General features: G+C 42.6%; 1 protein-coding gene across 4 annotated transcripts in view; it reads left to right on the top strand.

Annotated features, from left to right (window-relative positions):
• Positions 1-1091: 1091 nt before the first annotated feature.
• The window catches only part of LOC102562730 (transient receptor potential cation channel subfamily M member 3), a 397561-nt gene continuing 371507 nt past the window's right edge, over positions 1092-27145 (top strand). For 2 of the 4 annotated variants that reach the window (XM_059724786.1, XM_059724787.1), the window contains exon 1: positions 1095-1397. In XM_059724786.1, the coding sequence (XP_059580769.1) occupies positions 1308-1397 (90 nt within the window). In that variant the 5' untranslated portion in view covers positions 1095-1307. Of the gene's footprint in view, positions 1398-27145 lie in introns of all 4 variants that reach the window. The other 2 variants (XM_019478170.2, XM_059724785.1) reach the window with 2 other exon arrangements.

Genomic DNA, 27145 nt, shown 5'->3' with positions numbered 1-27145 from the left:
CTTTGGGGCAAGAATCTTTCATCTCATTATTTCAAGCTCAGATTCCTATAAACCCACTTCAAACCCTTATACAGACAGATATAAAATTGTCCAATTAACAGAAGCCCACACAAGTAATATTAACTAAACTGTACAAGGTTCTCAGGGGGTCAGTGCAGTGTTCAAGTTCTCTTTTCTTGCGTTCTCTGTTTTGGATAATGTTTGAGCTCCAGCTCTTGAATGTGGGATTGATAATGAATCATGAAGAGAGCTACAGTGTCCTTAAGAAGGTAAAAAAGAAACATAAAAAGCTCCTGAACAATGTGCTAAGTGTATCCTAATAATTGAGCAAATGTGGTTCAATGTGAGTCTTAAAACAGAATAGATTGACATTTTTCTATTAATAAGGGATTGCCCTTCCTGCATATCTGGATTAAAAGTACCTGTTTTTTGCTATCAGACAGGAAGATTCCCCTCTCACTAGTGGGGGTTTGTCTTTCTTATTTTAAAAAGACATCAATGTAACCTTAATTTTAAAAAAATCAGGGATAGAATTTTCCTTAATATAGTTATTTTTAAAGAGACCTTAATATAAAATGTAAATTAAATCAGGACACACAACCACACTTACAGCATACACCTTCAGTACACCTCATAATGCAGATAATGTACCTGCAATATGATAGGATAACAAAGCGATTTGTTTCAGATCCTCTCAACTCATTATGCCAGATAAATCAATGCAGAATAATTTTTCTTTTAATTTTATCAGGCACTTCTCTGTCTGAATGTTGGCCCCTCCCATCATGCTGGTTTATATCTCCTCAGTGCTGTGTGAAAGTGGAGTACCCTATTACTTGCTGTATTTATTTTCTTTCATTCCGTCCTGCCTTCTCTCCCACAAAAAATAAGAGCAAAGCAATGGCTCAGCTTCCTTCAGAATGTCTAACCTGCCTCTACTCTGAAGAGAGTGAGAGAAAGGGAGCAAGAGCAAGCGTATCGTACTGCAGGCTTTTTAATGCAGGCTGTCCCTTTCCTTTAAAACAGTGCAGCCCTCTCTGAGCAGCAGGCTGATTGCTTCCATTCAGCCACATTTGGTATGCATGAGCACTACTGCTCCAAGACAGGAGGTTGCTTTCTTAAGGAGGATCAGTGGCTGAGGCAAATCCACTTTGCCAGCCTCCCAACCAAGTTCAAGGAAGCATCAGTCCTACGGAATTGCAGGTGTGGACATGATGAATACGGGATGTCAAAACTGCAGAGGACCATTTGTTTTATAGGCATTGTAAGGTTTGCAGTTCATTTTCCAGTGGAATTTTTGGGGGGTCATGAGTCAAACTGATGCTCCCCGACCACTGAACTGGACCATTCGGAAGCTATGCCATGCTGCCTTTCTCCCATCTGTGAGACTTCTGAAGGTATTGTAAAACATTTTTTTAAATGTTTAAACATATCTTCATTCTTTATTGAGACTGCTTCAAATTGTGTTACTGGAGCGAAAATCTAGAAATAGCTTCAACTTTGCTATTTATTATTTTTCATGTCACCTAAGAGCTCTCTTTGAGATTGGAAAAATAATAAAATTCTATCTTTACATTCTAATATGATATCTTTAGCAAAAGTAGAGAGGTTTGAGAGATGTGTAATGCTATGGGAGTGGAGTAGGGGATGATTGGTTCAGTTTCTACTCCAATTCAGTATTTCTTAACTTCTAGGGAAGAAACAAAATCAGTTTCTAAGCTGTGTTTCTGTTTTGTGAGAAGTCTTCTGATGTCTGTTACCTGGTGTTATTTAATGCCCAGAGACCCATATAGGCAAAATATCACTTTTATGCATAGCCACATGGAATCTGTGCAAATGAACAAAAATAAGCAGAGCTTGTTAAGAGCTGCACATAGCAGTCAGTGGTCAGTCTAAGGGTAGCTGATAATATAGAGTCTGTAACTTTCTGATACCCCTTTGGGTTTAAATGAATTGATATGCTTTTTGTTCATAAGTGTTCTTAAAATTACTTGTATAAATGATGATTTAGTGAAAATTATATTGAATAGTAAACAACAGATGGGCCTGAAACTCAGAAATTTGCTACAGCACCTGAAATTACCACTATGTCAGTAAATGCTAATTTAGTCCTTGCTAGGGACAATACAGTATACCAACCTTTAGAAAATGAAAATCTCCAGTCAACTCTTTGAGAAAAATGCAGGTTACATTGAGGAGAAAAGTCTTGTTTGTTTTGAGAAGCATGTGACTTAATTTGCTTGGATGTGGTCTATACAAGTTTCTGAAGCTATTCTATTTGGCTCTCCATCATTAATAGATTTGTGAAAATTAAATTTGATCCAAGTATTCAGTGGCTCTGTAAGTTTAACATTTCATAGGTTAATTCAGAAATTAACATTTAATGGACTCTAATGTGTATTCTAGGTAATAGGTCTTTGAATTTAAAATTTAATATAACCACTTGATTTTTGTGAGAGTAATTGACAGTTTGAAATGAAGTCTGTTCTTAGAAATTTTGAATGTACTATTAAACATATAATAGCTTACTTCTCTATTAGTTGTATTAAGAAGTACTGCATGTATAATAACTGGTGTATATGGTTGAACAAACTACTACGCTAGTGTTATGGCAGGTATTTGGCAGATCTTGCCAGGGAGGGGCTATCCTAGAAACAATTGGTTTTCAGTGGAGGTGTACATGTGCTGAAGGGAAACACTGGGGGCAGTACAAATGAGGAAACACAGAATCTGAATTCTCACTACTAGATAATGAAAATGTATGAGAAGTGCACCAAACAACAAACAGGAAATATGTGAAGAAAGCATTAACACAAATAAATATCAAGTTGGAAGAAGCCTGGTATCACAAGCAACAATCACAGGGAGAAAGAACTCTAGCTTAAAAATTACTTTTTGATAATATTTTTGATGGGTAAATGTTGTCCCCCATGCATAATGTTTCACTGTTGTGCTTGTTAGTAAGCAAAAGTGTCATTATTTATTGAATACTGCATAAGCTGTCTAGAACACCTTTTTCTTGTTACAGTAACAGTCATTTAGGGGTACATAGCAGCTGGAATGTAACCAGGGGAACAAGCTTGGGGGTGTGGGAGGGAGGAGGGAGAGTTCCCATTCAGGAGCTAGGAACAATACAATAATCCTTGTGCTCCAATCCAGGTATATGCTAGGATTTTGCAAGGCTTAACCCTACCCACACCAGAGGAGGTGAGAAGGGGGTGGTGGGGCTTTGGCCCTATCCTAGGCCTCTCTGCACTGATTACAGAGCTGGGGCTTTGGCCCTATCCCTGGCCTCTCTGCACTGATTACAGAGCTGGCTGGCTGTGGAGGGAAGTGCACATAGAACCAGTTTAACAGGACACCATTTAAAATGACACCTTCTAAAATGTTCTCCTACACTTCTATTTATTGGTATTTTATTACTAATACCATTGTATATGAGCCTCAGGAGCAAGGCCCCATTGTGTTAAGAACTATATGAATATCAAAAAGACACCATACCTACCTAAGGAATTTACTTGTTACAATGAGATAAGTGTGAGATTTTCAGAGCTATGAAAAAGAAGAGTGAAATAATATATCTTCCCCTGTTTATTCACTAATTTGTATATGAATTAATTCACTTTTTTCCTCCAGCTGTTTAGTCAGTCCAGCAGTTTCCCTGTTCTTTCACACAGCAATTTAAAAAGACACTTTGCTTTTTTTAAGTAAACTTTTTGTCCAGATGTTTATTTTTGAAGTAGTATATATAGAGGCGATTGCATAATAGCTCAAAAAGTCAGACTCCTGTATAATGAGGGGGGTTATGTGGGTGTGGGGAGAGTGGGGTGTGTGTGTAGGGGGAAGTGTGGGAGGGGTGTGTGGGAGAGGGAGGCAGACAGAGTGGGTGGAAGGCTGCTGGGAGCTGGTGCTTGAGCCCTGTATACTGGGGCAAGAGCTGCCAAGTTGCAGCTTCCTGCCACATAGAGCAGCACAACAGGGGCTGGAGGAGGAGGAGCTGCTGGAGGAGGATGAATCTAAGCAAGACCCTGGTGGCTGCAGTTACAGCAGGAGCAGCTCTGCTGGGAAGCTGTGCACACTCACCAGGGCCAGCACATGGGAACACGGCTCAGGCTGCCCTGGGTGAGGCTCAGCCCCATGCAGAGGGCTGCAGGGGCAGCTGCAGGCTGGATTCAATCCAATCAGTTGGCAGGCCAAATCAAGCCCAAGGGCCATATTTTGCCACTCCTGCTCTAATGGCTGTGTCCCAGTAAATGAATAAATCCCTTTTTTTTCATATTGGTTGCTTACAGATGTGAAAAAAAACAAAAAATCAAAAAACAAACAAACGGTGCTTTAATTAAATTCTGCACACCCCCATAGTGAGCCCAGCACATGCCCAAAAGAGGCATTGCATTACTTGGACCCATCTTGCCCAGCATCTGTATAAATTGGGTGCTTTAGCAGGGCTTTTTCGCACTTTTATCTAATAGTCAATTGATTCAGCTTTAGAGAAAAGCACCCAAAAGCCCTGTTGAAAAGCTCAACCCATGGGCGACTGGTGCGGTCTTAGTCAGGGGGGCAAGTTCCCCCCCCAGTGACCAGTCAGTGACTGGGAGGGGTCCCCCCACAGTCGACTGGTGAGTGGCCACGCTGCTCCCTAAAGGTGCTCCTACATGCAGCACTTGCACGTGCGCCCCCATGCATACCCTACACGTTGTCACTGGCCCAATCTAAACAAGCCTGTCCCTTTTTCAGGCTCTGGGGCCTGGGAGCATGGCGACCTCCCCTTGCGGGGTCTGCTCCCTTTTGGGGTCTCTGGCGCGCCAGCTGGAGGAGCTCCAGGCCACAGTCCACAGACTGCGTGCCATCAGGGACTGCGAGCAGGAGATAGACTCCTACTGCCAGGCCCTTCTCCCCCGGGAGGCAGAGGGTAGATCACAGTCTCCCTCCAGGCCAGAGGAGGATTCTGGGACCTCCTGCTGTGTCCAGCCAGGGGCATGGACCAAGGTGGTCAAGGGCCCTAAGGCCCGCCGCTGCCCGGCCAGAACTAAGCAACAGGTATGCACCTCTTGCTGCCCCAGCAGAGCCTGCTGAGTTGCCGGCCCCCACAGGCAACATGGGCCTAACTGCAGCTCCCGCCCCTGCTCTCCCCAAGACAAAACGTAAGGTGTTTGTTGTGGGAGACTCCCTCATGAGGGGGACGGAGGGGCCAATCTGCCACCCTGACCCCTTAGCCCAGCAAGTCTGCTGCTTCCCAGGGGCCCGCATCCGGGACATTGCAGAGAGGATCCCCAAGCTCCTCAAACCCACAGACCACTATCCCATGCTCCTTATTCATGTGGGCACCAATGACACGGCTCGGAGCACTCCCAGCCAGATCATGAGGCGCTACAGGGATTTGGGAGCGGGGCTTAAGGGTCTGGGGGCACAGGTGGTGTTCTCGTCGATCCTCCCAGTCTCAGGCTATGGGCTGAGAAGGGACAGGAGGATCTATGTGGTCAACCAAAGACTGCGGCGCTGGTGTCGTCAGGAAGGCTTTGGCTTTCATGACCACAGCCCGCTCTTTGGCGAGAGAGGCAGCGAGCTTCTGGGAAGAGATGGTCTCCACCTCTCTCCCCTAGGGAGGAGGCTCTTCTCAGCCAGACTGGCTGACCTGCTCCACCGGGCTTTAAACTAAGCCCGCTGGGGGACGGGGGGACTACCGCCACTGCTGGCCCGCTGAGCAATCCTTGCAAAGCCAGCGGATCACGGCACTCAAGGGAGCCCACCCCAGCCCCAGCCCTGGTAAAATCTGTGGGCAGGGAAGGAGCCCCCCAGGGGGCACTTGCTTGCCTGTACACAAATGCCAGGAGCTTGGGGAATAAGCAGGAGGAGCTCATCCTCCTGCTCAGTGCAAACAAGTACGATGTCATAGGGATCACGGAGACCTGGTGGGACTCCACCCATGACTGGACCACGGGGATAGATGGCTATACCCTGTACAGGAGGGATCGTGTAGAGAAAAGGGGCGGGGGTGTAGCTCTCTATGTTAAGGAAAGCTACGCGTCCCTGCAAGCTGATATTGGCGACCAGGGTGGACGGCTGGAGACCCTCTGGGTTAAAATCCGTGGGGAACACGGCACAGGGGACACAATGGTGGGAGTCTATTACAGACCTCCCACCCAAAGTCCTGAGCTAGACCAGGAGTTTGCCCAGGAACTGGCTGAGGCAGCTTGCTCCAGGACCATGGTTGTCATGGGTGACTTCAATTACCCAGACATCTTGTGGGAGGATCGCTCAGCAAAATCTGAGCGGTCGCAGAGCTTCCTCTCGTGCATGGATGACCTCTACCTGACTCAAGAAGTCTATGGGCCAACGAGAGGCAAAGCGCTGATCGACCTGGTGCTGGCTACTGGGGAGGACCTAGTCGGCGACCTAGTGATCGATGGGAAGCTGGGTGACAGCGACCACGAGCTGATCACCTTCACCATCCGCCGAAAAGCTGGCAAGTCAGTCAGCAACACACAAGTCCTTGACTTCAGGAAAGCCGACTTTGACAAGCTCAGGAGGCTTGTCAGTGAGGCCCTAAGGGACTGTGACCACAGGGAGAGGGGAGTTCAAGAAGAGTGGTTGCTCCTCAAGGGAGTGATCCTCAATGCACAAACTAAGTCTATTCCATCTCGGAGGAAAGGCAGCAAGAGGGCACAGCAGCCCCCCTGGCTCTCCAGGGACCTAGCAGACCTCCTGAGGCTAAAAAGAAAGGCCTACAAAGGATGGAGGATGGGAGTCACCTCCAAGGAGGATTATTCTGCACTGGTCCGGTCCTGTAGGGAGCAGACCAGGAAAGCCAAGGCTGCAACTGAACTCCAGCTAGCTTTGAGCATCAAGGACAATAAAAAGTCCTTTTTCAGATATGTGGGGAGCCGGAGGAAAAGCAGGGGCAACGTTGGACCCCTGCTGAACCAGATGGGGCAACTGACAACTGATGCCCAGGAAAAAGCCAACCTATTAAATAGGTACTTTGCGTCGGTCTTTCATCAGCCCCATGGGACGCCCATGCCTGCTACAGGGCGGGGAAGTCCGGGTGAGGGTGATCCCCTGCCCTCCATTAATGCTGACTTTGTGAAGGAACATCTTGAGAAGCTGGATACCTTCAAGTCAGCCGGCCCTGACAATCTTCACCCCAGGGTACTCAAGGAGCTGGCGAGCATCATAGCCCAGCCTCTAGCGTGGATCTTTGAAAACTCTTGGCGCTCTGGTGTAGTGCCCGAAGACTGGAAGAAGGCTAACGTGGTGCCTATCTTCAAGAAAGGGAGGAAAGTGGATCCGGCTAACTATAGGCCCATCAGCCTGACTTCTATCCCGGGGAAGATCTTAGAAAAGTTTATTAAGGAGGCCATCCTTAATGGACTGGCCAACGCCAACATCTTAAGGGATAGCCAGCACGGGTTTGTTGCGGGTAGGTCTTGCTTGACCAATCTCATTTCCTTCTACGACCAGGTGACCTATCACCTGGACAAGGGAGAAGAGATTGATGTCATATATCTTGACTTCAAAAAAGCCTTCGATCTGGTGTCCCATGATCATCTCTTGGAGAAACTGGCCAATTGTTGCCTTGGGTCCCCCACGATCCACTGGCTGGAAAATTGGCTCCGGGGTCAGACCCAGAGGGTAGTAATTGATGGAAGTCACTCATCGTGGTGTCCTGTGACCAGTGGGGTCCCCCAGGGCTCTGTCCTTGGACCCATACTGTTCAACATCTTCATTAATGATGTGGACACTGGAGTCAGAAGCGGACTGGCCAAGTTCGCCGATGACACCAAACTTTGGGGCAAAGCATCCACACCAGAAGACAGGCGGATGATCCAGGCTGACCTGGACAGGCTCAGCAAGTGGGCGGATGAGAATCTGATGGTGTTCAACGCCGATAAATGCAAGGTTCTCCACCTTGGGAAGAAAAACCCGCAGCATCCTTATAGGCTCGGCAGTGCTATGTTGGTTAGCACTATGGAAGAAAGAGACTTGGGGGTCATCATTTACCACAAGATGAACATGAGCCTGCAATGCGATGCTGCGGCTAGTAAAGCGACCAAAACGCTGGCTTGCATCCATAGATGCTTCTCAAGCAAATCCCGGGACGTCATTCTCCCCCTGTACTCGGCCTTAGTGAGGCCGCAGCTGGAGTACTGCGTCCAGTTTTGGGCTCCACAATTCAAAAAGGATGTGGAGAAGCTTGAGAGAGTCCAGAGAAGAGCCACGCGCATGATCAGAGGTCAGGGAAGCAGACCCTACGATGACAGGCTGAGAGCCCTGGGGCTCTTTAGCCTGGAAAAGCGCAGGCTCAGGGGTGATCTGATGGCCACCTACAAGTTTATCAGGGGTGACCACCAGTATCTAGGGGAACGTTTGTTCACCAGAGCGCCCCAAGGGATGACGAGGACGAATGGTCACAAACTACTACAAGATCGTTTCAGGCTGGACATAAGGAAGAATTTCTTTACTGTCCGAGCCCCCAAGGTCTGGAACAGCCTGCCACCGGAGGTTGTTCAAGCGCCTTCATTGAACACCTTCAAGATGAAACTGGATGCTTATCTTGCTGGGATCCTATGACCCCAGCTGACGTCCTGCCCTTTGGGCGGGGGGCTGGACTCGGTGATCTTCCGGGGTCCCTTCCGGCCCTAGTGTCTATGAAATCTATGAACAAAAGCTGCAAAGACTGGTCAAACTGCTATTTCTTCCAGTAAAGTCCATTTCCCTCCTGCTCCCTTCCTCCCCCTCCCCCCCCTCCCCCCATCAGCAGCCATAGTGGCTTATGTATCTGTTTATTGCTGTTATGTAATATTTATTTTCTGTAAACTATCCATGCATTTCTCTTTAGAAGTATCTGACTCGGAAGTATCTGATTTCCCATTATCACAGTTTTGAGAGTGAATCCTGAAGTCCTTACTCAGTTTCTTGTACTGATATTAATGGGAATTTCCTTTTGTAAGGCCATTTGCCAGTCTTTTTTATTTACTGTTTAATTTGCCATACATACTTTATCACTAAATGTGATTAGCTTCTTGTATAGAGTATATTCTGTGATTGAATTAACTCTGTTAAAACTGATGTTTCTTTCATTATAAAGCACCTATTTTATCATAATTAAATCCATTATCTATTGTGCCAAATTCTATTTCAGTATGTTTTGTTAACAGTGGGGCTCTTTATTTAGTCCTCAAAAGAAATTTTAAAAATAAATTAAAATAATTAGGTCATTCTTGTGTCCACACTCTTTTTTAGTCTATCAGAACGATATAACAAAACTCTATTGTAAAACTGAAAGCAAGCACTTTGCCTAAATGTAAGAGCAATAACAAACTGTGAAGACTATTCAGTTATACTTAGAAATTTTTTTCAGTGACCTAGGCTGCAAGACTGAGTAGTAAACAATGGACCCTTCTGTCTACTTCCTTATATATGAATGTGGAGGAAAATATTCTCACCTTCCACTGTGTTGGTTCAGCATTAAGTGGAGTGAGTAATTTTAAAGAGAGACTACTACAACAATAGCATCCAAAACTTTCTAATAGCTTCCCCATACACTCCTATATCCTGGCTACCCTAGGAACTTTTCTTGAATTGACTAATTTTAAATAACTAATGCAATTCTTCTATTCAACAGGTAACCAGGGTTCTTGCCCTACTGTAATTTTGAACTGGCATGCCCTTCTCAGTTACCTCGCTTGACAGATGATACAGTGCTGGACACAGTAGCCTGATTTGATTTAGCTAAACTAGGATCATTCACAGATGCTGAGAGGCTGGATTCCATCCAACTCTATTTCCTATGCTTTTCTTCCAGGCATCCATAGCTGTTTTAACCTACTTCAGTAATACCCTCATGTTTAGAAATGGTCCTATAATCCTATTTTCTTCGTTTTTCATTTTCTAGCTGAGGCACAGAATATTAAAGAACTAGAGAGCTCTTATATTTGAAGCATGAATTAAACCACATTACTGTAGGGCATTTTTACACATTTTACAATTTTGTTGTCAGTTCATCCTTCATTGATTTGTTTGGGGTTTGCTGTATATAAATATAATGTTTTTGCAACACACACTACAGTATTATGTATTTCCTGCATGCTGCACAAGCATGCACTCTAACTTCTTCAAATTGGAAGAAAGAAAGTAAAAATTGTGCATTGCTTAGAAGCCTTTTGTGCAGACAGAATAATTTGTGTGATGTGGGGAGGAACTGGCCTTTTCCCAAGATGATAATCTAAAAGACAAGAGGTGTCATCCAAAGGGGACTTTCTGGCTGTAGCTTTTCAACCACTATTCCTCTGATTTATTTTTCAGTTTGGTTTTTTGCTTGTTTGAGCAGGACATTGTAATATTAATTTTTATTTGAATCTCTGAAGCAGTAGAGTTGATTGTAATGGCATAGTATTAATTGCATAAGAAATTCCATATCCCAGTCTCATTTCATTTTTTCTCAATTCATCAAGTGCAGTTGTTCCATTTTCAACAGACACTAGGGAATAAAATGTTCATGTAGTTAAAAAGGAGATTCTAGGTGCATTGATTGAAGAAGATAGGTTCAGGAATGAATTCACTGGGGAAGAAATGGAAGGATTTAAAGTAAATATTTCAGGGCAGGTTTATGCGTTGTTGAAAAACTGACAAGTAATGCTGTTATAAAGGTTTTGAGGATGCTGTACCCTTTAGGAGAGCCTGGAAATGTTGCACCTCTAGTTAGTAGAGAAATGTCAATGGCACATACCACAGAAGTAACAGATTGAAGAGTGTATAAAAAAAATCCAGGGTGAATGGCAGGTAAAACAGAGAAAAGAAATACCTGTTTGTGTCCAGGAGATATGGTGGTGTTAATTTAAAGGCATGGTGATGTGGAAGTACTGTATGAAACTTCTAAGTAAGTCTGTAAAGTCATGTAAGAGGTCATGTAAGACCTACACTTACTTAACCTGCTTCTTCCCAAGAGGACTGCTAGAGTGATTTTTAGCATGAACATTGCAGCTTGGTTTTGGCAGTCATAGCAAAAGAAATGGGAGGAGACAGAACGGGAGGATGTATCACGTAGTTTTCCCAACACATGGTTCTGCAGGTAATGCCTATGTCAGGGGTTGTCAACTGGGGGTACTTCAGAAGGCCCTAGAGGGTATGCATGGGTGGGTGGGGATGGAGTGCCACCACGCACCATCCTGTGCTACCACGCAGGTGCTGCCCACCCTGCAGAATGTGGGGGATAGGGGAAACTTGCACATGGTGGCTGCCACCACTCTGTGTTCAGCTGGGCACCACTCCCTCCTCCCCCACCATGTCCTGCTACCGGGGGTACACTGATCCAAAAAGGTTGCAAACTGCTGCCCTAGGGGATATGTGCAGGCGTGCAGGCACAGAGCGCCACCATGAACCATCCTGCACTGCCGCACAGGTGCCGCCCACCTGGCTGGACATTCTGGGTGGGGAAAGCTCACACACGGTGTCTGCTGCTGCTCTGCATTTGGCTGCGCAACCCCCCTCCCCACTCCACTTCCAGCGACATACCACCCTCCCACTCCTGCGCCCCCGCTGCACATCCAGCTGCCAGGGCTACACTGCTCTGTGTCCAGCCGCTGGGGGGTACACTGATCCAACAAGATTGAAAACCTCTGGCCTATGTGACTATGCCAAATAACAACAAAGAGACCTAGCCAAACCGGGTGCCATTATTCAACTTAATTGTGCTGTGCTACCTTCTTCTTTTTAGAGCCTTAAAAAAATCAGACACTAACTTCTGATCAAAGCATAAACTAGTCCAAATCTTTTTTTTTTTCAAGTTCATTCTACAAGCATAAAACATGCCTATAGTATAGTGTTTAAGTGCAAAAGAACATGTTGGATGAAATCCTGGTCACACTGAAATCAGTGGCCAAAGTCCCATTGATTTTGTTGTGGAAAGATTTCATTCATCATGACATAGTTTTTTTAGCTGTGCTAATGAGGTACCAAAAAAAGTAAGATATGAAAACAGATACTAGCCCCCGCTATAAACACCTAATAAACTTCAGATGGATTTTGTTCCGCAGACTTCAGTTACATTGTATGATTTCATTACTATTTGATTGCCAAGAAATGGGATTCTGTTTGTTTATTTTTATTGTGCCAAAGAAAAATATAGTAAGTTCAATAAATAATTTATCTCTAGAGACTCAATATAAAACTCAGACTATTCTCCAGGAGACAGTAAGTGATTATACTGCACCAGGTATCTGTTTCTAGAACTTCTACTTAGAGAGAGAAAGCATGAGGTGAGAAAAAACTATTAGAATTACCTATTGATTAAGCCACCAAAAGGTCACCTTTTACTCCAGTAGAGATGACTTTAGGAAATATTTTCTACTACTTTAGTTACAAATGGGTTAGTTTGAGATCATTTCTGACCATGGTAAAACCTTATACATCACAAAGCAGCCCTTATTATATGTAATTCCTTAAAAATGAATCAGGTTTTGTGCCAACATTGAGATGTGCCATTGTAGAGAAGTGTGAAGATTAACATTTCTTAATTGAGACTTTCACACTCCATCTTGACACTTTGACACTTTCATTTCTTTTGCTATGGGGGGTGTAAGGCTTGCTGTGGATTGTTCTGCTGAAATCGATTGACTGACTTTGCCCATCATGTAAACTGCAGTGACAGAGTGTACCAATTCTTATGAAGCTTGTATATATGCACCTAGGAACTGGAGCAGTGAGAGCCTCTGAAGAATGGGACTGGATAATATCCACACTATTGTCAATATGCAATAATTTACCTAAATAATCCATGCCTGGACCTACCTGCTTACTAAATGAAATTACTACAGAGGATGAGGTGCTACCTATATCTCCATTAAAAATCCAGATGTCTAACTAGTATTTTCAGTGGCCTGGCTAGCAGAGGCACATTTAGCGGAGATTGGTTGGAGAGGAAGGCACTGAAACAGGGACAAAGGGGCTCTAGGTTCTGGTAATGATGTCTTGTTAGTGTGGAGAGAGAGCAAGTGGCCAGAACCCAGCACCTAGGGGGTACAGCCAGGCTGGGTCAAGGATGCCACTGAAAGCCATTTCAGGCAATAGTATAAAATGCTAAATTCAGCAGTAGGATTAACCCCTCCCCTCCCCACCCAGCTTTAAGCTCCCTTCTCCCGTCACCCGTCCAAGCTCTAGACCCTTGAACCATCTGCTCTGCCCTGGCAGAGGCCATAGCTGAGTCTTGAGCCCTCCTGTCCCTGCTCTATTGCCCCCATGTAGTCAGTACCCAGGATGTGTGCCCCTCTTGCCCACTGTTTGTTTTGTGCTATAGAAATCTGTACCTGGCATAGGATGTTTCATATATAGGCTTATAGGATGCCAGTCAGTGTAATGAAACTCTCTCAAAATCATCCACAAAAGACTGGTCACTCTTCAGGGTGTGTCTGGCAGTTGTGTACAGAATGAAAGGTAGATGATTACAGTACATGCTATTTTTGTATTGAAACAAATTGGTATAATGAAAAGGTACATTTCTGTTTTTTCCTCAGAGGTAGTTGAGTATAAATATCTTGACTTTCATTCTCACCTGTGTTAGGAACTGTTTGGGGATTTCTGTAGATTTCTATGGCAGCATAATGAATGGTGGATGAGGGGGACATACATCCCAGGTACTGACTACAAAGGGGCAGCGGAGGTCAAGGCTTTATCAGCTCTGGCATCCAGCAAAATAGATAGCAGGTGCATGGTTTGAGAATAGAGAAAAAGGGACATAGCCAGGACATTCCTGTGCAAAAGCAAATCTCCATCCAGGAATTGCATTGGCACTCAAAATTGGAGATGTGGGATTCAAAAATGGCATGTGGTTTTTAGCAGCCTTTGTACATGTGCTTTCACATACTTGCTGTCACTTGTCATCTCAAACTTCACTCCCTCCACAAGTACAGCTCAGTTTCTCAAGGTATAACATTTCTGTAAGGTGCTGAAGTGCTGAGAGACAGTAGTAGGAGTTGAGGGCATACTTTCCGTTGTGATATATTGTGTATGTTGCACAATATGCTGTAACATTAAACAGCACAGATATAAAAAATGCATCTCCCTGATTTTCTGTGAAGTATCTTGAATATGTATTTTTAGGTGAAAATGCAAAATATATTAGCAATTCCAGCTTCCATTAAAAATGAAAAACTCTAATATAACGTTCTTCGACTAAATAGAGACTGTTATAGTGAATGATAACTAAAATATCACTTTTAATATGACTTGTTTAAATGTGAGGCTCTAGTTACAATCCCACTTAATATGGTAATGATGTTTTATGTTAACAGTAGAAGATCTTAATGATGCTGTTCTGTGGTGTTCCTTCATGATGCCTGAAAGGGTATTATGTGAGCAATTCCAGCCACAGGACCATGAAGCAAAGCTGAGTGGTTTTATTCCACCTGAATTGCTAACAAGACTATCCTACAGTGCAAAAAAGAAAAGCCCTTGGGGTTTTGTGGAAAGTTATGTCAAAGACAGTAATAAAGTATGAAATAAAATAATTTAATCAAAAATCCCTCAAAATAACATGGAAACATAAAGCAGCTAAACAAGTTGCTTTCAGCAGTGCCAGGTAATCTATGGTATAAAATTATCACTGTTTGTATTATTTAATTAACACAGTATTCAGGTTGGTTTTGCATCAATAAAGGCTTGATACAAAATAGTACTGCCTTTTCAAGGCCTCTTTGTTGAGTTGTGTTGACCCCTTCCTCTTCCTTTTCAGTAGCTGCAAAGCAAACACAAGTTTAACAATTTATGAGCTATTAAGAATTGATTTGGTACTTCTACAAAATGCACTACATTCATTATCCAACACTTTGAAAATGTGTCAGCTGGGTTCAAGATAGCAGCATTGTGGTGTTGTTTATCCATTGTAAAGAAGTGCCATAATGCTGTCACATTGTGATACTCAGTTGTGCTCAGCATGGACTGTTTCAATATTCTTTTATAATGCTGGAAAAGGGGACCAAAACTGAGACATCCCTTTCCTCCCACTACCTTCTCACTCCAATTCTGTAGGATTGTATTTTGATGCACAAAATATTAGGCATCATAAGACTTAAGGAGATGTTATCTCTAGGTTGTGGATAGAGAAGGGTGAAAGAATTAGGGACCAGATGACACAGAGAGACTTTAAGCACCTGAAATTGTGATCCTGAGATTCCCCACTTTTCTGCCACCCAATCCTAGAAGTGCCCAAACTTTAAAGTTCTACTACTGCACTGCACACCCATAGAAGCTACACATTTTTGACAGGTGGCAGCTGCTTGTTGCCTAGCTCACACCTCAGCCTGATCAGCATCCAGTAACAACTTGTTTCATCTAGTAGGTATTTTCAGAGGATGCCTAACGCCAACTGAAAAATGCAGCCAAAGGAGCAAAATGGTGATGGAAGGGTCCCTTTTATATAACAGTCTGTGGTTAGAATATTCGTCCAAGAAAACTGGGGAATTGCACTCATATTTCCCACTCCCCACTTCATCAACGATAAGGCTGTAGTCTAAATGGAGTGGTGCATTTTCTACTCCTCCCAATGAGCTTATGCCATTTTGCTAAAGAGAATAAGGATTACTGAGAAGAGCAAGAGTGAGGGGGAGTATAACCCTGGATCCTTGTGATTAGGGCACTCACCTGGAAAGATGGGAACCTGGCTTCTAGTCACTACTTCCAGATCTGTTTTTGTACGTTATGTTAGTGACTGTTTCATATAAAATATAGAAACAGGGTCTTTGTCTAAAACTAGTGCAAAGTTTTATTTATAGGCTGACATTTCAGAATTTAAAAACTGTCATTTAATTTGAGATCTTCCACACACTTTGCAGAGCGAGAACAAAGGATCCCAATCTATTTATGTAGTGAAGACATGGCTAAGTAACTTGGTCATAGTCTGTAGATGTTTACTCAGGGAAACAAAATTTCTATCATTCTGACACCAGAAGGCTCTTTAAATCTATCTGGCAAAATCATGATGAAGTCTAATGGCTGGAAGCTGAAGTTAGAAAATGTTACAGTGAATATAAGCTTTTAATAGTCATCAATGTCTAGAAAGATGCTGATTAAACAGTCAATTTGGGAAGGACATAGCAGATAGTAAGATAAGAAACACTTCAAAAAGGATGAGTGTTACTTTAAATTGCCAATTGCTCAAATCAAGAGTGAGACCTTATAAAGAGGGATAAGGCAAAATGCTGCATTTATTGATTACATGAAGCAGATGCATAAGCTTGGACACACCAGTCATACAAGCAGACATACACAAGCATACATACAAACAGACATAGACAAGCATACAGACAAAACCACTCCAGTAAGATGTTATAGTTACCAGAGAAGTTACTCAATGTTAGCGCTGGATGGCCAATCCAGGCTCATTGAGGGTGATAGGAGTGGGGATAAACAGACATGCCTGTGCTCCAGTATGTTGCAGAGAGTGGATTCCCCATCTTGGCTTGTCTGCATCTCACTTTTATAGGGATTATAAGTCTTTGTTCAGCATTAGGGGTTTTCCATGCTCAGTTTTTAATTAGAGGTTGTTTCTTCTGGTTATCTCAACTTGAGGTCATTCCAGTGAAGCTAGTATCTCCGAGTTGGTATCTCTGCCTTGAAGCATTGTGTAATTCAAATGGCAGGATATGCAAAATTCCTTCTTCTCACTACCTTCTTTGCACCTGATCAAAGAAAAGTTTTTCAGCCATCCATTTCAGCTTAATTAGTTTACTATCTGGTAACTCATACATTGGCACCTTGTTGCTTACCAGTTGCTTACCTTGTTGCTTATCAGTGAAATCTTCTGTTTTCATGCAAACAGTTACCGTTTTTTCACCATTCACCCTCTCACACAGACACTCATGTATACAGGGCATACGAAGTTCATTTACTCGTGTCAAGCAGGGAACAAGCATAAAATGGAGTTTTAGTTGCTCATAAAAGACAAAAATTAAGCTAATACAATTATAGAGGTTTATCAATTCAATACTATTATAATTTCAGTATAATAACTAATATGCAAAAATTCATACTACAGAGGACCAATTGAAGAAAGCCCAGAGGAGACTTAGAAAAAAATGACCCATGAGGAAACATTGAAAACATTGGGTGTGTCCAGTTGAGCATGCACATGCAGTTTGCGGCACCGCAAACTGCATGTGGCACACATGCAACCATGCACCATGCTGCAAATTTGCAGCGCAGTGCCAAAATTTGATACCGAGAGCTCCCAGCATATAACAACAAAGCAAAGCAAAGCAAAACAAAACCAAACAAAACAAAGCAGCATGGTACATGCTCCAGAAGTGTGTGCTAGACCAACTGGAAGCTGGGTCTTCCAGGGAAACACTTTTGCTGCTGGCCAGAGCATCTCCCCTCCTCTAGGTCTGCCCAGGCTCCTCTAGTATGCTAGGAGCCAGGAGAAGAGGGGAATACGCAGTCTGCCCAAAGCAGGGCATTTTGCCCTGCACCATAGCATACATGCAGGGGTGTACACAGTGGCAAAAAGTAGGAACACAAATTTGTGCTGCTACTTTTTGTGCCGTTGCAAGCATACACCACCTACGTGTGGGGGTGCGGTCATTGGGTTTATTTAGTCTATAGAAAAGAATACTAAGTTGAGTAGGAGGGGAGGAAGGTTCTTATAAATGAGGAGGATGATTAACTCTTCTCCATATCCACTGAGGGAAGGACAAGCAGTAATCAGCTTAATTTGCATCAAGGGAAATTTAGGTTAGCTATTAGGAAAAGCTTTCTAGCTATAAGAGTAATGAAGCATGGGAGCAGGCTATCTCAAGAGGTTATGGAATCACTGTCACTGGATCTTTTAAAAAGCATTTTAGAACATATCTATCAGAGATGGTATAGGTATATTTGAAACATCAATAGAAAAAGGAGGAGAAGATGAGGTCCCTTTGAATCCTACATTTCTATAATTCTATGAAGTAAACTTTTAATTTCTTGAAATTACTGTTATTCAAGTACAAGTTCCTGGGTTCAATGCAATTGTTAAATACTATGGTCTGTGTTATGAAGGAGGTGAGATTAGATTAGATCATCATACTGCTTTCTTCTGGCCTTAATTTATAAATCAAACATCAGAGAGATTATCAATAATATAATATTAGCAAATTCATAGCTCAAAGCAGCTTTTTGGAATGTTGCCCTGGAATGACTGATAGCCTTTTGGCATGAATGATAGCCTACAGCTGTAGTTGTGGCAAGTGGTTTGTCACAAGTAGCTGGATGGTAAAACAAGCCATATGTGGATCGGATTATAGATAGGTTTGAGTATCCATAATTGCAGAAGTCAGAATTGCAGTTGCTATTCTCTATCTGAAGGATGGGTGGATAGAGGATCTAGTGTTCACTGGTACAAGGAAAAGATGACTAGGAGCCGGTCTTCTTCTGCTGTGACATTTAGGAATAGGAAGTCTCTTTTGTTTTTCAGTCTTTTTTGATTTCCCACCCCACCATCCCCCCAAATACTTGAAACTTTTCCTTGGAAGCAAGCAGTTTTGCAAGTTTTTCCTGTAGTCAAAGACCTGATTTTCCATTGATACAATACTTGGGATGCAAAGAGTAGAAAGGGACATATACAGGCTCACTCAGGAACCTCCCATGCATCTGACCTACCAGTCTAAGAACCACCACCCCAGTGACAGGTGGCTCAGGAAAATTAATCTTTCTAAACTGTTTTTGTGGTTCTTGCAGGGTGTAGTAGATCTCAGGGGTAGAGGTGGTGGGATCTTCCCCTGGTGACCTTTCAATCTCCACCTCTGGGTCTGGGGTCTCTTCCTTTTTACTTCATGCCACGCCTTTGATGATACTTTAAGAGAAAAAGGAGTTGAGGGAAGCTTCTTGCATCCCAGGGTCTTGTTGGTCTGGCCTTCTCATCCACACAATGTTTCTTGTTCACATTGTGTCCTATTGGTTATCCATGGTCTCTGACCTCCCCCTCTAGCCACACCTATGCCTTGCAGTCATCGACAATCAGTCAGTTTAGTGGTTGTTTGACCCCTGACTGGTCCTGTTGGGCATATAAGCATTTGATTGGTCTCTGTCCCTCCTGGGCTATGGACCCTTCACCCTTGGCTCTTCCTTTTTCAGGCTTTTCCTTCTTGGAGCCATGGATTCCTGAGGCTGGGTTTGGTTTACTCTGATGCTAGGCCTGGCCTCAGGCTCTTCCTGACTTCTCTTTATGCTGGGTACCTGGCCCTGACTCTCCTCCTCTTGGAGTAGGTATACTGACAGGCTCAAGCTTGTTTATGCCCCTGGACACTATTGAGATATCCTGTTCCTCTGAGCAGTCCCAAACCATTCCACCACTGCAAATCATAACAGAAAAGTTCCACCTTTCAGCTATAATCAAATTCAAGCACTATGGCTGCATAAGAAAGCTCAGCTCAGCAGTAACTCACAGTTCCTTATTAGTATGCCACCTGTTGAGAAGCCTTCAGCGGTTTCTCAGCCTATGTGTAGCACCAAGCCCCCTCCTTGGCAGTGGAGCAGCTAGGATTCCTGAGGTAGTCTCCCAGCCACAGAGCTAGTTCCCTAGCAGCTTGCAGAGCTACTGCCTCTGAGTCTCAAGCCCTAGGCTTATATAGAGTCTAAGTCCCGCCGTTCCAGATCTTGAGATCTCTCTGCCACCACCGGTGTTTTTCTTTATGCTAGCTAGCTTGCTTTCAGAGCTGTTCCCATCTATGAGCAATAGAAGCTAACTGCCCTGCTTCCTGTGTTGCATCTAGCCTTGAAGTAGAAGAGACTGCTGCTCTCACCCTTCTTTGCTCTATTGGACTATTGCAGTGCTACTACCTCAGCAATAAGCACTTTTCCAGATTAGGATCCAGGTGACCTGGAGAAGGAATTTGAGAAAATTATCCAGGAGCACATCTGCGAGGGACCAGCAGGGTAGATTATGCTTAGGGGCAACCAACATGGGTTCATTAGAGGCAGGTCCTGTCAGACCAACCTGGTTGCCTTCTATGACCAGGTCACAAAATCGGACAAGGTCGGACTTGATGACCTGCTCAGGTCCCTTCCAACCCTACCAATTATGAAACTATGAAACTATGATCTGTCCTTCTTGCTACTCTTTAGCAAGCAGTCTAGTTGACTTGAATTCTTCTCAATGCCAGCTCCTTCTCCAAAGTAACAGGAGGTCCCTGGCTTCCTGTTACACAGGGTTATAACTCAACTATTTATAAAGTCATTCCAATTTAACTACTACTGCAAGAATGTGTGGTGAGTCACAACTAATAATCTACAAGGAGACCTTTGAGAGAGAATAGATTTATAACCCAGAGCTAGGGTTTCCTTGAGTTTCAGTGTTGCATATTTCTATAATATAAATGTTCTATGTATTTCTTTTGTTAGTAATAAAACCAAGATTTGTTTTATTTCTTATTTTTATTACCCAGCAACAAAGCAATGAATTTTAAAACTGAACATATGGGAATAATAAGGAGGGGAACCATTATTAAAACCTTGAACTTTAAGTGTATAAACAACTCAGCTAACTTTCAAATAATATGAATCAGCATATGTATTATATAATGTAATGCATTTCTCTAATATAAAGAAATATATATTTTAACCCACATAACATTTTCTAGCAAAATGTTAGTTTGTTATTGATATTTTAAGGGAGAATTTAATGTACATATTTAATAAGAAATAAATATGGCTTTCAAAAAAATTAAGATTCTTTTAAATTGTCTTTTAAGATTCTTTAATCTATCAAAGCCAAAATTTCCCATACATATTCTGATTCATGGAACTTCAGGAGTTGTAGCTTGTAGCTTGTAGGTAAGAGTAGTAAATTCTTTTCTGAGTTACCTCCTCCTTTAGCCAACATTGTATACTCCCAATTTTAACAATATATTCCAGCCATCTCAAGATTGATTTTTTTTTTTTGTCTCCCTTTACTCCATTTCAAAACTAGTACAAAGTTTAGTTTTGGTTTACACACAAAAGTGTTAATTTCCTTAATGAATTACAATAAATAACAAAAAATACACAAAGTTGCATTCTACCTGGGGAAATTAACTTTGTGACTTTGTGTTGTATATGTGCTTGGCTTGTATGAATTATATACATGAAACAAGTTGCCTGACAAATTTAACATCATTTAATGGTCATGGAATGTTCTTGAGCAGATAGTTTCCATTAATGTATTCATTATAGATGCCATGGGCCCTGAGTTCTATCTGCTCAAGAACATTCCATGACTATTAAATGATGTTAAATTTGTCAGTAATGTAGTCAGTGGAAAGACTTTCATATTTTAGTCGCCTTGATTCATAAGATTTTTTGCTGAAAATTCTGTTTTTACAACAGATTACAAATACAGGTTTCAAGATTGGTTGTGTGTTTAGGCACTCCTGTTGACAGCTGTCACATGTCAAAACCATGAAGTTTCTGCAAATTCTTCAACATGCAACCATGAAATCAAATGTCCCTAAAAAAATTTTGATCACCCATGGTGAGCAAATGTGTAAGGTAGGAAGCAAAGCTAAAGCAAATTAATTAATATATGTGAGCAAATTGTTTTAGAACGCTATTTTCAGCATTAGTTTGTCTTTAATGAATAGTGTATCTGGCTTTTTAAAAAAACTAAATCAATTTATGACAATATTTATAATTTGTTCTTGCTTTAGCATAAACAATAAAATCTCATTAATCAGGCCATAAACTGGTTATCCTAAGTAACAAAAACTATTTTCTCCACCATATATCATATTGTATATATTTATCTTAGGTGTATTGTGTGGGATTAGGCTTCCCTCTTCCTTAGAAGTAAGTACAGGCTATACACAAGACATACAGAACCTGGTGTCTAATCCAATATGACAAATCTTTAACTTTTCTACAGAGACCATTCTTTATACATGAGTGCCTGATTTCTAAAATGTGCTGAGCATCCATTTGCTAAAAACCCCACCTTAAGAGATCTGATGTTATGTACCCCAAAATTGAAGCATTCAGAATTGCTAGTCATTTTTGAAAAATGAGGTTAATGTTCCTTCATTTTTGCTAGAAAAGAAAACATGAACATTCCACTGAATTTTTATCTGCCCCCTGGTTTCCTGTTGTGTGTGTACCCGCCTCTGCTCTAGCAGGTGCTCCCGCGCCGCCCTCACCCGGTCCCTAGATTTTACAGACTTCGGGCCTACCAATGGGCCCCGGAGGCTACCTCTGTTGAAATCAGGAGGACCCCCGAACTCGCCTGCCACGACTTTGAATGTAATTTCAGTGGGGGGGGTCCTCTCTTGGGGTGGCCCCCCAGAGTTGGCGTGGCCCCTAGCGGGCGGTCTTGGGGCTCTGTTCTCCCCTACACCCCAGCCACTCGCCACCTGTGGTTCGGTCTTCTTTCAGCTTCACCGCTGCCCCTAGCCCGCCGCTGTCTCACTTCCAACCTGCCTGCCGTACGTACAGGTCCCCGGCTCACTTTGGCACCTGCCGGGGTCGACGACTCAGACCTTCTCCTTCGGCTCCTCCCTGAATCTGGCGGCTCCTCCCAGCCCTGGTCCTCTTACCTCCAAAGTGGTCGGTTACTCCACTGGCCTTGCCGCCCAGGATGCCTCTGGTTCCTTCCCCGACTCTACTGCCCCGGGTTCAGTCAGCTCCCTCCCTGGTACTACCACTCCAGCTGCCATCGGTTCCTTCACCGGCGCTGCCACTCGTGACGTGGCCAGTTCCTTCACTGGCTCCGCCGCTCCAGAAGCCGCCGGCTCCTTTACTAGCTCGGCAGCATTCCTTGCCGTCAATTTCTTCTGGGGCTTCAGGGCCCCCGACGCCGCCAGTTCCTTCACCAGCTCAATGGCGTGCACCGTCGTCAATTTCACTGCCGGTGTTGTAGCCGGCTCCGCAATCAAGCCCGTTGCCGGTTGTGTTGCCGGCTTCCTCGGAGCCTGCCCTGGCTCCACCCCTCGCTCTCGGAGCAGCCGAGAGCGGCGGTTGCTCTCTTCCATGCTGGGGTCCCCTCTCATGGTCTCCCCTCAGCAACTGCCCCACAGTCTCGGCGGGGCTGCTTCTTATTCCCTCCAGGAGGCGTCCTCCGCCCCCGCTGCTCAGCTGCAGCCGGATAAAGGCCCGGCTGATTGCCCGCGCCGGCGTCTTTGGCGTGCACTCCTCCTCCGGCTCTTCCGGACCTGCGGGAGCTAAGTAGGCCTCCTTGCTGCCCCGGGGTTTCTTTGGCGTCCCAGCTACCCTGGGACAGTGTGTTCCCATGATTCAGTAGTCTCTGACAGTGAATTTCAGATTTGATGACTTTCTTGGAAAATTCAAATAAATTGTCATTAAAACACTTGCCTTCTGCTTTCCACTGTGAGGAATTTTCAAGCGCACTGGGAAGCCACGAACAATATAATATAATGCATTTATTTCTACCCATAGAAGAAACTTTCATTAAGGGATGTGATACCAATAATTAATTCAGGTAGCTGAATGAACTAAGTGCTAAACCATATGTAATGCTCAAAAGGCAGTGCTTGTTATACCTATATTATTAAACCCTACTTATTTAAATTGCTTTCAGATAAACAGACTGCTGCTTGTGATGGCAGAATTTTTTGTATTTCATTCAACAAAACAAGTGGGTTTTTAAAATGTAATAATTCAGAGGCAGTTTACAGCCAGAATGCTGACAAATTGGGAATAAAAAATCAATTAAAAAAATAAAGTACATGAAAATACATTGAAAGTGTGGCTTGTTAAAAAGGCTCAGTACAATTTTGAAGAATATCCTATACAGGATAAAGTTATTGGTAACCTTTAAAACCTCAAATAACTAACATAGATTCTAGGCAAACAAGGTTCTTTAGTCTTTAGACCAACGTTTGATTCTTTTATTTTCTGAACATTCATGCATGTAGCAGATTCTGATCTTAACCAAAGCAGTCTAATTCCAGTTTTGTTAACATTATCTATTCTAAGTTATCTCTGTTCATAGATCTCACAGTAGAGGTAACAGATCACAGATCCAGGTCAAGATTATTTAATCTGTTCATGAGATTATCTGGATGATCTGTAAATAAAAACCCTCATCTTGGCTTTTAAAAATAGGGATGACATATAGTTAAAGGTGACCATGCATGATGAACTTTTTGATCTATTTGGTATTTTGTTCTTAATTCTAAAACACCATCATGTTGAAGAAAAAATACCATGAAGTTGTTTAAAAAAAAAGGGGGGGGCTGTATGCCTTGTTCATATCAACATGTGGGATGATGTGTTTATATGGTCTTGACTTTTTTTTTTTTGAGGGAGCTAGGAGAATGGAAGAAGGGGCTAATTTTCTAAGTAAGTGTCTTTGGTCTCACGTGGGCCTTTTCTGCTGTGACATTGATCCTCATTGTGGGTATGTACAAGCATTGTGTTCGGAAGGACCTAACCAGGGTTAAGTGATATGGAGGCTCTGTGGTTCAGCTGCCATACAGATTTGTTTGACTGGGCCAGTTGTGCTCAACCTTTTTGTCCTGCCCTGGTGCCATCCCCTCCAAGCCCCCCACATGCCAGAACTGAGCCCGGGAACCTGCCACCACCCCTACCTGGCCCTGCACACTGGGATTGGATATCTGATCTAGCATGCAGGGCTTGGGACTCCCCATGAGTCTGAAAATTTGGCAGTGGGGCAATGGGGCCCATGGCGAAATCTCTGGACCTGTGGGGAGACCTGTGAGCTGGATCTGACCTGCAGGCTTGGGGTTGATCATAACTATAGCACATGACAAACTTACTGTGATAGGTAATTGCAGAATAGTGGCCTGGTAGTAGTCCTAGATGTATGTGACTCATTACCTACGTGTAGCCTACTTCCTGCCAACTGTTTTATCTGTTGCCTCTACTTCACTTCAGATTTAGGACTAAGATGTCTGTAGCCAACTATGTCTCATCTCTAATGTATACAAGTCCTTTCTATGGGACAATCTACCATACCATTAATGTGTGAGGAGAGGTAAGTAATTTCTGCAGCAACAACAGATACTCTTGCTCTTCCCAAAGGAAGCTGCCTAGGCTATTGGTGGAGTCCCATGTCTTCATTTGGCTCAGATAGGCTGATTTCTCTCTGTATGTGTTGGCTGCCAGACATTTACTGATTTTATCTGGAAAAAAACAAAGCAAGGTGATCACTTAACGGCAAACTGGTTCAGAGGAATGATCTTTCATTGTTAACAACCTGCTTCAGAAGATTGAAGAGAAACCAACCATTTGGAGAGAAACCAGAACTGAGCTCATCTGTTGGACATTCAGCATCTAAAAAATATGCACATAAGAGGCCTAGAATCATGCAGGGAGTTCAGACAAAATATCAGCTCCTGTCCTATTTTAGGAGGAAGTTCTCCATGCTTGCTAGGGCTTTTGTACTGTAGACTAGGTAAGACAAGTTATAGAGAGGAACTGGTGTGGTAAAAGGAGTGCAGAGGGAGATAGAAGAGTAGGTTTTAGAGAGAAGACATTCATTCAGTTGCCGTCATGATGATAGGTATCTGATAGAGCCACAAACTCATTTTGAAACACTGTTTCATTTTGTCATTCCCCTAATTTTTTAAAGAAAATGCATTTAATTTTTATTTCTGTTTTTGTAAAATAGGTATATTTTATTTTGTTTTGTTTTCATGGGGGGTGGGGGGGAAGTTGACCCAAATCAAATATAATTTAGTGCAAATAAAGAGGGGAGTGATTTTTTTTTTTAATGAAATCCATAGCTAAATGATCAGTTACACAGCAATATACAGCAGTTCTGGTACAGTTCCTGTCAGGAAATTATAGCATCTGTGGATTCTAACTTTAGATGGTATTTATATCATTCAGTATTTCCAACATTCAAATCTCCTTTCAATCATAAGTTGTGTCTCCAAATAGATATTAGACATTTAGTAAACATAATATTCAGTCATCTAAAATACTTTGAAAGCATGTTTAAATCTGCTCAGCAAACTGCACCATCTGAGGTTGGGATCTTTTCAGACTTCATAAGCCAAGAAGATCTGGGTCTGAATATTAATTGGGTTGGAGACCTGTGCAAAAAATACTTGGGTCCTGCTGAAATTCCCATTGATGATTTAGCAGATCCCCTTTTATGAACTCTAAGTCAATATTCTGAACCAGTACTTAAGTCCTATTAGATATAAATATGGTGTGGAAGTTGCAATTCAAATGAGATGTAAACTTAAGGTCTTGATCACTCAGAATCATTATAAATCTCCAGTTGCTCATTGCAAGGTATCCTAGACTAATTACAGTTTTTACCTCAAATATCCCTAAATTTTTAATAACATAAGTACTTGCCTTCAGAGACATTTCTAACACTAATATTAACCATGTACTTTTGAACATCTGCCATATTCCAACCCAGAGGTGATATTTTCAAGAAACAGATTAAACAAATCTTGCATAGACATTGGCTTTCTTTGTAAAGTAGTTTCATATCCTTCAGTATTAAAGAAACTAAATGTAAGTTATTCTTTCTAAGTGTTCACAAACTGAAAATATAGATTCAAGAGATCTGATTCTCTTTAAAGAAACAAGACACTTTTATAAAGTCACCTTAAAAAGTTAGATCTCCCAGAAACATGAAAATTAGTTATGCACTTTGGACTAAATTAAATTAAAATTTGCCACCACAATGTGAGAACAGCAGGGATAAAAATCTATTTTTAATCTCTGTAGCAGTCACACAAAAATGTGTACCGTTAAACTGACTGAAACCAAGTCTCTTATTCCCCGCATTCAATATCTGAATCTAGGTAGCAAAATTGAAGGAACTCTGTGTGTGTGTGTGTGTGTGTGTGTGTGTGTGTGTGTGTGTGTGTGTACACACACACACACACACACACACACACAATGGAATTGATTATTTCCAAAACAAGTTTAACACAAGTCTTAATCTTTAACTGATGATTACCAGAAACCCTAGTTTTCTCTGATAAAAACAATCCCAAATTCACTGATAAAAAATCCCAAATTCTGATTAAACCTCCCAAATCCACGTTTTTCCATGATTAAAATGAAACACCATTAATATATATATATGTGTGTGTGTGTGTGTGTGTGTCTATCAGTTGAACACAATGTTCTATTGATATATATACAATTCGAAAGCCTACCAGCGCCTCAACCATTATAATAAATTCTAATTACCTATATATTT

Source organism: Alligator mississippiensis, chromosome 3 (assembly GCF_030867095.1).
Source record: "Alligator mississippiensis isolate rAllMis1 chromosome 3, rAllMis1, whole genome shotgun sequence".
Lineage (NCBI taxonomy): Eukaryota > Metazoa > Chordata > Crocodylia > Alligatoridae > Alligator > Alligator mississippiensis.
This window is presented reverse-complemented; position numbering and strand designations above follow the sequence as displayed.